The sequence below is a fragment of the Gorilla gorilla genome, chromosome 2, assembly GCF_029281585.2.
Source record: "Gorilla gorilla gorilla isolate KB3781 chromosome 2, NHGRI_mGorGor1-v2.1_pri, whole genome shotgun sequence".
Taxonomy (NCBI): domain Eukaryota; kingdom Metazoa; phylum Chordata; class Mammalia; order Primates; family Hominidae; genus Gorilla; species Gorilla gorilla.
Genome location: NC_086017.1, coordinates 38,243,176 through 38,256,440, shown reverse-complemented (window position 1 = coordinate 38,256,440; position 13,265 = coordinate 38,243,176). Strand labels below are relative to the sequence as shown.

At 34.6% G+C, this 13,265-nt stretch overlaps 1 protein-coding gene across 1 annotated transcript in view; it reads right to left on the bottom strand.

The window, feature by feature from the left end:
* ZCWPW2 (zinc finger CW-type and PWWP domain containing 2) overlaps window positions 1-13,265 on the bottom strand; it is a 159,663-nt gene that overhangs the window by 106,132 nt on the left and 40,266 nt on the right. Inside the window, exon 2 of the mRNA XM_019024234.4 lies at window positions 4,230-4,574. Coding sequence (XP_018879779.3) covers window positions 4,230-4,574 — 345 coding nt within the window. The remainder of the gene's footprint in view (window positions 1-4,229; window positions 4,575-13,265) is intronic.

Here is a 13,265-nt window from a genome sequence, read left to right as displayed (position 1 = left end):
TATTGAGGATTTCTGCATCAATGTTCATCAAGGATATCGGTCTAAAATTCTCTTTTTTTGTTGTATCTCTGTCAGGCTTTGGTATCAGGATGATGCTGGCCTCATAAAATGAGTTAGGCAGGATTCCCTCTCTTGTTTTTTTTTTTGAAAAGGTCAACAAAATTGATAGACTGCTAGCAAGGCTAATAAAGAAGAAAAGACAAAGGGGATATCACTGCTAGCAAGACAAATAAAGAAGAAAAGACAAAGGGGATATCACCACCGATCCCACAGAAATACAAACTACCATCAGAGAATACTATAAACACCTCTACACAAATAAACTAGAAAATCTAGAAGAAATGGATAAATTCCTTGACACATACACCCTCCCAAGACTAAACAAGATAGAAGTTGAATCTATGAATAGACCAATAACAGGCTCTGAAATTGAGGCAATAATTAATAGTTTAGCAACCAAAAAAAGTCCAGGACCAGATGGATTCACAGCTGAATTCTACCAGAGGTACAAGGAGGACCTGGTACCATTCCTTTTGAAACTATTCCAATCAATAGAAAAAGAGGGAATCTTCCCTAACTCATTTTATGAGGCCAGCATCATCCTGATACCAAAGCCTGACAGAGACACAACAAAAAAAGAGAATTTTAGACCGATATCCTTGATGAACATTGATGCAGAAATCCTCAATAAAATACTGGCAAACCGAATCCAGCAGCACATCAAAAAGCTTATCCACCATGATCAAGTGGGCTTCATCCCTAGGATGCAAGGCTGGTTCAATATGTGAAAATCAATAAACATACTCCAGTATATAAACAGAACCAAAGACAGAAACCACATGATTATCTCAAAAGATGCAGAAAAGGCCTTTGACAAAATTCAACAACGCTTCATGCTAAAAACTCTCAATAAAATAGGTATTGATGGGACGTATCTCAAAATAATAAGAGCTATCTATGACAAACCCACAGCCAATATCATACCAAATGGACAAAAACTGGAAGCATTCCCTTTGAAAACGGGCACAAGACAGGGATGCCCTCTCTCACCACTCCTATTCAACATAGTGTTGGAAGTTCTGGCCAGGGCAATCAGGCAAGAGAAGGGAATAAAGGGCATTCCATTAGGAAAAGAGGAAGTCAAATTGTCCCTGTTTGCAGATGACATGATTGTATATCTAGAAAACCCCATCATCTCAACCCAAAATCTCCTTAAGCTGATGAGCAACTTCAGCAAAGTCTCAGGATACAAAATCAATGTGCAAAAATCACAAGCATTCTTATACACCAATAACAGACAAACAGAGAGTCAAATCATGGTGAACTCCCATTCACAATTGCTTCAAAGAGAATAAAATACCCAGGAATCCAACTTACAAGGGATGTGAAGGACCTCTTCAAGGAGAACTACAAACCACTGCTCAAGGAAATAAAAGAGGATACAAACAAATGGAAGAACAGTCCACCCTCATGGGTAGGAAGAATCAATATTGTGAAAATTGCCACACTGCCCAAGGTAATTTATAGATTCAATGCCATCCCCATCAAGCTACCAATGACTTTCTTCACAGAATTGGAAAAAACTACTTTAAAGTTCATATGGAACCAAAAAAGAGCCCACATTGCCAAGTCAATCCTAAGCCAAAAGAACAAAGCTGGAGGCATCACGCTACCTGACTTCAAACTATACTACAAGGCTACAGTAACCAAAACAGCATGGTACTGGTATCAAAACAGAGATATAGACCAATGGAACAGAAGAGAGCCCTCAGAAATAATGCCGCATATCTACAACTATCCGATCTTTGACAAACCTGACAAAAACAAGCAATGGGGAAAGGATTCCCTATTTAATAAATGGTGCTGGGAAAACTGGCTAGCCATATGTAGAAAGCTGAAACTGGATCCATTCCTTACACCTTATAATTAATATACACCTTATAATTAATATATAATTATACACCTTATAATTACACCGTATAATATACACCTTATAATTAATTCAAGATGGATTAAAGACTTACATGTTAGACCTAAAACCATAAAAACCCTAGAAGAAAACCTAGGCAATACCATTCAGGACATAGGCATGGGCAAGGACTTCATGTCTAAAACACCAAAAGCTATGGCAACAAAAGCCAGAATTGACAAATGGAATCTAATTAAACTAAAGAGCTTCTAGACAGCAGAAGAAACCACCATCAGAGTGAACAGGCAACCTACAGAATGGGAGAAAATTTTTGCAACCTACTCATCTGACAAAGGGCTAATACCCAGAATCTACAATGAACTCAAACAAATTTACAAGAAAAAAACAAACAACCCCATCAAAAAGTGGGCGAAGGACATGAACAGACACTTCTCAAAAGAAGACATTTATGCAGCCAAAAAACACATGAAAAAATGCTTATCATCACTGGCCATCAGAGAAATGCAAATCAAAACCACAATGAGACACCATCTCACACCAGTTAGAATGGCGATCATTAAAAAGTCAGGAAACAACAGGTGCTGGAGAGGATGTGGAGACATAGGAACAGTTTTACACTGTTGCTGGGACTGTAAACTAGTTCAACCATTGTGGAAGTCAGTGTGGCGATTCCTCAGGGATCTAGAACTAGAAATACCATTTGACCCAGCCATCCCATTACTGGGTATATACCCAAAGGATTATAAATCATGCTGCTATAAAGACACATGCACACGTATGTTTATTGTGGCACTATTCACAATAGCAAAGACTTGGAACCAACCCAAATGTCCAACAATGATAGACTGGGTTAAGAAAATGTGGCACATATACACCATGGAATACTATGCAGCCATAAAAAATGATGAGTTCATGTCCTTTGTAGGGATATGGATGAAGCTGGAAACCATCATTCTCAGCAAACTTTCGCAAAGACAAAAAACCAAACACCGCATGTTCTCACTCATAGGTGGGAATTGAACAATGAGAACACATGGACACAGGAAGCGGAACATCACACACTGGGGACTGTTGTTGGGGGGGGGGGAGGGGGGAGGGATAGCATTCGGAGATATACCTAACGCTAAATGACGAGTTAATGGGTGCAGCATACCATCATGGCACGTGTATACATATATAACAAACCTGCACGTTGTGCACATGTACCCTAAAACTTAAAGTATAATAATAATAAAATTTAAAAAAAAACCTGGGTGATGAAATAATCTTCACAACAAACCCCCATGAAAGGAGTTTACCTATACAACAAACCTGCACATGTATCCCGGAACCTAAAATTAAAATTAAAAGAAAGAGAAAAAGATTTGAAAAGAGAAGAAACATGACTAATGAAATTTTTTTTTGTAATTTTGACAAAAAAGACTAAACTAGAAGAAACACAAGAACAATTGATAATACCTTCAGAAAAAAAAAGAAAAAAAATTAAATTTTAAGAAATTGAAAAGAGAAAAACAGTTCAAGAAAAGGTAATACAAACGATAGACAAATAGCCACCATAAGTAATATCAAAACCCTAAAATAAGAAAATCAAAGCAATGCAACAGAACAAATATAATAGGTTGTAATTTAATAAACCTTAGCTAAAAATAAGACTTGAAGTTATATACTGAAAGTGCACACTGCATAGTTGGGAAAACCATCCTAGAATGAGAAATATTGGAATATAATAAATCTACATAAATCTAAAGAAAAAATATTTTAGGGATCTAGGCAACAATTATAGAATACATGCTTTTCAAATGACCATGAAACATTAATAAGATATGCTACAAGAAGGTATGGTCGGCCATACAATCAGAATCAGTGGAACTGATTACAACAGATTTAAATTAGAATGCAATAAGACACATTAAAATTCCCCAATATTTGGTAATTTAAAGACACACTTCTAAAAAACGGATTTCAAAAAGGAAATCACAAAGAAAATCAGTAAATATTTCAAAATGAATAATAAAACACAGTATATCAAAATTTGTAGGATGAAGCTACAACACTACTTGGAGAAAAATTTATAGCTTTAATTGCCTATATTGGGAGGAAAATAAGATTCAAATTCAGTTACCTAACTTTCTCATTTAAAAAGCTAGAAAAAAATCCAAAGAAGTATGGAAAAGAGCAATGATAAGAAATCAAGAAACAAGTAGACAAAAGAAAAATATTTAGTCTTCAAAAATATTTTTAATATTCATAAACCTGGCAAGACTACACTTCAAAAGTCATAAAACTATACAAACCTTACCTTGGCCAATTCTGTAATTTTACCAAAACCAGGCTTCCAAGAGGGAGCTGTGAATAGACAATCTTAAATCCACAATGATGAAGCTGAGACTCTTCAGGGAAGTCTTCTTCAGAAATTGAGCAGTTATTATATCTTGAATCAGTGTTCATGAAGCAGTACCATGGTTCATCATGATCAACTTTGGCTGCATCCTCACTTGATAACAATCTCCATTTCAAACAATTTTCATTCTCACATTGAACCCACACTTTGTTTACATACATGTTTTCCACTGAGGAATCCATTGCATAGTTACCATATTCAACCTTACCATCCAATTTTTCTTTATCCATTAAGGCATTTAATCTGAAAAATAAGAAAGAGGAAAATAACAGAATGAGGATTCAAGAGTATAAGGAGAGAAAATCCAAACCAAAAATCAGAGAAATTCCTCTTTGATATCTTCTGTGCCCACCCCCTCTCTATCCTACAAAGACTACATATGTTGAACACGTTGTTTCCACCTACCGAGAAATAAAGGAACAAAATAGAAACAACAATCACTCTGAGCATAAAATGCACCAAAATTAAAAATAAGAAAAATATGATGGAGCCAAAGGGGAGTAGAGGTGACTATAATTTCTATTAACCTAATATATAGCACACATCTGGTATACATCAAGTACATTTTCCCATGATAACAGCTAAGCCTTACTGAATGCTGACTATGCACCAGGTATTATTCTAAGTGCTTTATACACATGGCTCATATAGTCTTCCCAACAACCTTATTATGCTCATTTTTACAGACAAAACTGAAGCTAAGAAATGTAAAGCAATTTGTCTCAGGTCCTGTAACTGGTACACAGTAGACCTGGAATTTAAATTCAGCAGTTTGATTCTAAGTTTGTGATCTTACCCATTAGTTTGTACCGCCTCTTGAGTACATATACTGCATGACTAAATGAACCTTCTCTTCTTCTGTCTCAGGAAATCAAATGCAGCAAAATATTTCAACATACAAAAATGCAAGATTTTTAAAATTAAATAAGTCTCATATAGTTTCAGCTTTTATTTATTATTAATTAAATTTCTCAGAGTTTTTTGCTAGAAAAATTTTAAACATATAAAAAGTTTGAATTGTGTAACAAAGCCCTCAATTTCTGGCTTCAATAACAATGTATATAGTAATAAATAAATATAAATAAAATACAAGTAGAACTAATTATTGGCAACTTATTTTGCAATACAAAGTCTGTTTCTTAAAAATAAAAAGACTAATGTACCATACTATCCAAGTATAAGCACCATTTAAAGAATCCTTTAATTTATAAGTTAATCATATATTTAGAAGCTCACTTACTTACATTTGTCACATATCTTACCAGGGCCACTGCAAATTGCTTTAGAAATTTGTCCATGTATTTCAATAGCCATAGTTCGAAAATTTTGACCTACTAATCCCACTCATGCAAATGTAATAAAATAAATTTTAAAAAGACCAACCAATACATACCAAGACCAAAAACATTCAGTGTAACACTGTTTTTCATGTTGAAAGAGTGAAAAAGTCTAAAAACAGAATCAAATCTAGGAGAAGATATAAACTTTTACTAATGATATTTGTTTTAATGTGTTTAATTCTTTAATTCATGAGAAAATGCATAAGGGCAAAAACGCAATGTGGATTGCAACTGAAGTGAATAAATTTTTTCTCTACTTTCTGGGTCACCAGTCGGTAAAGCAGAAATGACTGAGGTTAGACTTTGGAGCCAGGTTATGTGTTACTCACAGAGTCTCTGCCCTTTGCTAGACTTTCACTCCACATGAAGTGTGTGCGTGTAACAGCTTTTTTTGCTTGTTTAGTTCCAATCTTCATATGCTGTCTTACTATGCTGGCTAAGACAGATATAACATTGACTAGAAGCCATGATAGTAGATTTTTTTTTCTAATTTTAAAGAGAATGCTTCGAATGTTTGTTATGTTGGGAGTACGGTTTTTGTAGAGACCATTAAAAGGCTATAGAAAGTTGTTTTCCTTCTATTACCAGCTTACCAAAAGGATATTTTTGTTGATATTAATCATAATGTGGTGCTTAATTTCATCAAATTCTTTTCTGCATATACTGAGATAAATATATGGATTTCTTTTAAAATATATTAATTGGGTACACATTGTATTCATGAATTTTTGAATAATAAACTATATTTGTATTCTGGATAATCCCTACCTGGTTATGCCTCATAAGTTTTTAATATACATTGCTGTATTTTGTTTATTAATAATTAATATTTTTACATGTGTGTATAAATAAGATTTGTCTATTATTTTATTTCTCCTTTTGTCTTTGTCTGGTTTTCATATCAAGATTATAAAATCACTTCATTAAATAAAGTAAAAAATGTCCCCCCATTTTGGGAAAGTTTGCCTAAGGGAGGAATTTTCTAATTTTAACATAAATTTTATGAATTTTAGTATATCTACTACATTTCTCTCTTTCACTTTGAAGTTTGTTTACGCCCTCTCTTTTTTTCTTCATTTATCTTGTCAGAGTTTATTAAACAACCAGAATTTGAGTTCCTTCAGTTTTTTGAATTCTATTTAATGAATAGCTGCACTTTTCTTAATTCTTTCTTTCCTTTTACTTTCTTTGGACATTCTCTGTTGCTCTTATTTTTCTCTTCTTAAGTTGATGCTTAGTTAATTCATTTGCAGTCTTTTCTAATACAAGCATTCAAGGTTATACATTCCTATCTCAGTATTGCTTTATTATTTAATTTTAAACACAAGGTTTCTATTCATCTTTTACCCAAGAGTTACTTAATTTAAAAAATTCAGAAGGTAGGGGTATTTAAGAGATTTTATTATTGATTTTTAGTGTAATTGTATTTTGGTTAGAGAATATAATCTGTGTGATATTGATTTTTTTGGCATTTGTTTTGTTTTGTGGCCCTACTTAACAACACTTGTGAATGTTATATGTGTGCAAAAAAAGATGCATATTTTTCAATTGTTGGGTGCAAGGTGTACATTTAATCATTATACCAAGCTTTGTATCAACAATTATAAATAAAATTTTATGATTGTGGGGTTAATTTTCTCTATCCATACTAAATGGTCGATATATTAATTACTTAAAGGGCTATGTTAAAATCTCCCATAGTAATTGTGGATTTGTCAGTTTATCCCCATAATTTTGTCAGGTTTCTTTGCTTATTAAATATATACATGTTCAGATTTGTTACATCTTGTTGGTGAATTCTTCCTCATCTTATGTAATGATGCAATTTATCCCTAATAATATTCTTTGCCAATCTACTAGTTTAATTAGTGGAACCAAACTACTTGGTCCACTATTAACATAGCAATTAAGATAGTAGTTATGTTCCTGATTGGCTTGGTCCTAGTTATAACTTTTACCATCCCTTTACTTTTACCCTTTCTAATATTATGGGTTTCCTTGTCTCTGCCTCCTGTAAACAATATATAGTTGGGATTTGCATTTTTATCCAATCTAAGATATGATCTGCTAACCAGTGATTTTAGTTCATTTACTTTGACACTGATATACTTGCATTTTTGTGCACCTTTTATTTATTATGCTATTTCTTTACTTATTTTCTCCTTTCCTAACTTGTATTAAAACAAATTAATATTTTTCTTCTCTATACTGGTTTTGACAAGTTTATGTTATTTTTATTACAATAGTTACCCTTAATACTACTCTTAATACATGATTTAACAAGATATAAATTAATCAATATCTCTACCTTCTTCAGAATAACAGAATGCTTTAATCCAGATGAACTTTGTGCCTTTCTCTCATTTCTTGCCAGCATCATAGTTCTATTTTGCATTTATACCTCAAAATTTGTCATAATTATCACTAGTGTGTTTTCTACAATATTCATTTAGATTTTTCCATAAGTTTTCCAGTTTCTTTGCCACCTAACAGTATTCACTGAATGAGGATGGTGAGAGAAAGGGAGAAAACAGTGGCCGGGCATGGTTGCTCATGCCTATAATCCCAGCACTTTGGGGGGCCAAAGCTGGTGAATCATTTGAGGCCAGGAGTTCAAGACCAGCCTGGTCAACATAGCGAAACTCAGCCTCTACTGAAAATACAAAAATTAGCCAGGTGTGGTGGCAGGCGCCTGTAATCCCCGCTACTTGCAAGGCTGAGGCAGGAGAATCGCTTGAACCGGAGAGGCAGAAGTTGCAGTGAGCCAAGGTCGCACCATGCATTCCTGCCTGGGTGACAAAGTGAGACTCAAAAAAAAAAGAAAAGAAAAAATTAAGCCATCTGGAGTATCTGGAATATTTTCTGTGTTTGTGAATGAATAAGATGGAAGACTCTACTTTTTGTCTAAGTAGTTAACCAATGATCAAATAATATTTATTTAATTATTCATCTTTTAGTAATTGGTCCGAAATGGCTCTTTATCCTAATTCACATACGTGCACATGAATCTATTTCTGGGCTCTGTATTCCTTTCTTTCAGATGTATTTCCCTGTACCAAAAAAGATTCAGAAAATTCTAAGTCTAAAGCAGGTATTGACAGTCTACGTGAACAACTGAGCTGAGGGAAAATAGTTGGGGTACAGATCTAGAAAGAATGAGATTATCAATAACAAGTTCATTCAAGGACATTCTATTTACTTTTGTTTAATAAGTAAGAAAAATAGGCTTTACTAATACTTAATATGAAATTGACACTGGAATATTCACTAAGACCATATGTAAGCTGGTCATATGTGAGGTCTCCTGCTGAAAAGGTGGGAGATGCCATAACTTAAGAGGGTTTCACAAATGTGCCTTTCAGTTACTCATTTACAATTAGCATAATGCAATATATTGGAGTTACATTTAACTAACTAAACAAGTTTATAGAATATATTATCTAGATTAAACTATTCCTCACAAAATAAAGTTACTTTAGAAAATTTCTAAAAAGAAACAGAAAAACTAGACAATAATGCAAATAATGAAGTATGAGAGAGATGACAGAAAGAAGAAAGTAATTACTGTCACTCAATCATGTAGGATTTTGTCCAACTTGCAACCAATGGATTGCTATAAAGGGGAAAGTTTGTGGCATCACATCAATGGAAAGCTTATGAAAATTCATTATGACAGTCTATTATAAAATGTTAAGGGGATTAAAAGATTACTTTTTAATGGTAGATAAGGTTTTCAGATTTTCTTAGGACGGTGGGTCTCATAGTGGATAATACTGAGAAGATAAACTAACACTAAGAAAATGTCATTATTACTTAAATAGTGATACTCATTTTCAATTGCATCTAACTTAAACCTCTTGCTATTTTAGATTTGATAAGTTTTATCCAGGCTAACAGAATTTAGAATATAGATCATAAAATGCTTATTCTTTTCAAACCAGATTCTCATTGATCCCATTACATTTTCTCCAACACTTTGCTGGTTTTCAAAACTCCTGCCACATATAGAAGATGCAAATGACAATGAGGAAGTGAATGTGTTCACAAGAATGCTAGAGCCTTTGAAGGGATCCCTATATAATCATACCTAAGTAGACGAGAATTAGTTTATAAAGACAATGACAAATGCAAAGCTATGCTGAGTACAATATTTGCTTCATTCAACTTTTGTTTTTAATTTTTTATTTCATAACTTAGTTATATTGAACTAGAAAATGCAGAAAAACAAAATATTAAATTTTAAAAATAGAAAACACAGAGTGGCTATTTAAAATTATAAAGTCTTAAGTTCAAGGAAATGTATATGAATGGTTATGGACACTCAATTTTCAGCCAGACAACTCCACCACTCTTTACTAGGCAAATTAGTTAACCACCCAAAATCTCTGATCCCTTACCTGGGGATAATAAGAGTACTACTTATTACCCTATATTGAACTCCTAGCATATTATTTTGCACACTATAGATACTCAATGTTTTTTGAATAAATGGATGACTTTAAACATCAATTCAAACAAATATTGAGTTCCTATTAAAAGTTAAACACTGTGAACAAAAGATGAAAAAGAAACAATCCCTGTTCTTGACTCAGAACAACATAGATACCAAGTTCCATAAAATACTTGATAAATGTAATACAGTGTGATGTTAGATGTACAAATACCTAGGAGAACACAAATGAGAAAATAATTTTCTTAAAATAAGAGGGCTCCATGAAGGATGCATGGAGCAGCTAGCATTTGAGCTGAACCTGAAAAGATAAGTAAGTAGTTCACTTTACCAAGCTGATGGAGCAAAGGAGCACATAGGAGGAAACTCGCCAGGTGCGATGGCTCATGCCTGTAATCTCAACATTTTGGAAGGCCAAAGCGAGTGGATCACTTGTGCCCAGGAGTTTGAGACCAGCCTGGGCAACATAGTGAGACGCAATCCGTATCAAAAATAATTAAATTAGCTGGGTGTTATAGGGCACACCTATATTCCCATTATTCAGAATGCTGAGGCATGAGGATTGCTTCAGCTCAGGAGTTGGAAGCTGCAGTGAGCTATGATGATGCCACTGCAGTGTAGCCTGGGTGACAGACCAAGACCTTGTCTGTCAAAAAAAAAAAAAAAGAAAAGGAAATTCCATGAAAACTTGCATGCATGTAACGTACAAAAATATTGAGCTGAGCTGTTAGAACACTTTTTAAGGGAAGCAAAGGTCATAGCAGGTGAGAGTGGAAAAACCTCAGAAGAGTGTTATTTACCATGTTAGGTTAATAGATCTTATTATCCTGGAAGAAAAGAGGAGTCACTGTCTGTTTAAAACTAAGAGTATCACAAAAAATAATATACTTCATAATTTCCAAGGCACATATTTTTACATTTAAACATCTCAGCAACCACACTGTGTCTTCCAGTCAATATCCTCTCAAAGTCATGATGTAGTTGTCATTGCCTATACATGAATAGACTTGATAATTTAAAGTATAAGCTCACCCAAAAGTGCACAGATATGGTTTTCTCATGCTATGACTGGACAACATTCACTACAAAAGCATTTCGAGAACTCTGATGATTTCTGAATCGTCTTCAGGGTCATTCTCCCATTTTCTTGGATAATAGATATTGGCTTCTGTTGAGATTGCCAATTTCTTTATCAGATGGTCATTTAGCCACACCCTTCATGTTCTCTCCTGAACATGCTTTCTCATTCTTTACTATATGTGTAGGCTGAGAAGTTTCCAAATCCTTAAGTACTGCTTCTCTTTTGATAAACAATTCCATTTTCAAATCACTTCTCTCCTCTTATACTTTACTATTAGCAGTCAAGAAGAGCCAAGCCACAGCTTCAACACTTTGCTCAGGTATTTCCCTCAGTCAAATATTCAATTTAATCACTCACAGTTCTACTTCCACAAAACACTAGAACATGAACACAATTGAGCCAAGTTCTTTGCCACATTATAACAAGGATGGCCTTTCCTCCATTGCTTTATGATATGTTCCTATTTCCATCTGAGAATGGCCTCCCACCTAAATGGCCTTTACTGTCTATATTTCTACCAACATTCTCTTCAGGATTACTTAGGTATTTTTTAAGAAGATTGAGACATTCTCTATTGCACTCCTCTTTTCTTTCTGGGCCCTCACCAGAATCATTCTTAACAGTCTGTTGGCCGGGTGGGGTGACTCATGTCTATAATCCCAGCACTTTGGGAGGCTGAGGCAGGCAGATCACAAGGTCAGGAGTTAGAGATCAGCCTGGCCAACACAGTGAAACACCGTCTCTACTAAAAATACAAAAATTAGCCAGGCGTGGTGGTGGGTGCCTGTAATCCTGGCTACTCGGGAGGCTGAGGCAGGAGAATCACTTGAAACCAGAAGGCAGAGGTTGCAGTGAGCCAAGATTGCACCACTGCATTCCAGCCTAGGCAACAAGAGCGAAACTGTCTCAAACAAACAAACAAACAAACAAAAACAAACAAACAAACAAACAAACAAAAACCTCTGTTTACAGCAATGTACGCTTTTTCTGGCATGCCCCTCAAAACTCTGCAAGCCTCTACCCTAAATCTACTATCACATTCTTAGGAATTTATTATAGCAGCACCTCCACTTCTCAGTATCAATTTCCTGCCTTAGTATGTTCAGGTTGCAAAGGCCTACCACCTAATGCCACCTCCCAAAGGCTTTACCTCCTAATATATTGGAGGTTAGGATTTCAAAATATCAATTTCAGGGAACACAGACATTCAGACCATAGCAATATTATGTGGAAAGATCAACATCAAAGACTGAATTGAAAAGAGACTTAGGAAAAGTACTTTTATATGAATAAGCTTTAGGAATTCCAAAACCACATTTATTTCACTTATATTTTCTTTTTTTATGTGAGATGTGATAAGAATATATGTCTAAATGAGTTCAAAATAAATATTTTATTTCCATTGGTTATTGGGGAACAGGTGGTATTTGGTTACATGAGTAAGTTCTTTAGTGGTGATTTGTGAGATTTTGGTGTACCCACCATCCAAGCAGTATACAGTGCACCCTATTTGTAGTCTTTTATCCCTCACCCTCCTTCCATTATTTCCTCCTAAGTCCCCAAAGTCCATTGTGTCATTCTTATCCCTTTGCATCCTCATAGCTTAGCTCCCACTTGTAAGTGAGGAATATGACGTTTGGTTTTCCATTCCTGAGTTACATCACTTAGAATAAGTCTCCAATCTCATCCAGGTCACTGTGAATGACATTAATTCATTCTTTTTAACGGCTAGGTAGTATTTCATTATATATATATCACTGTTTCTTGTTTCTTTATCCACTCATTGATTGATGGGCATTTGAGTTGGTTCCATGTTTTTGTGATTGTAAACTGTGCTGTTATAAACATGAATGTGCAGGTACATTTCTCATATAATAACTTTTTTCTCTCTGGGTAGAGAGCCAGTAGTGAAAATGCTAGATCAAATGGCAGTTCTACTTCTAGTTCTTTACGGAATCTCCACACTGTTTTCCACAGTGGTTGTACTAGTTTACATTCCCACCAGCAGTGTAGAAGTGTTCCCTGTTCACTGCATCCATGCCAACATCTGTTTTTTGATTTTT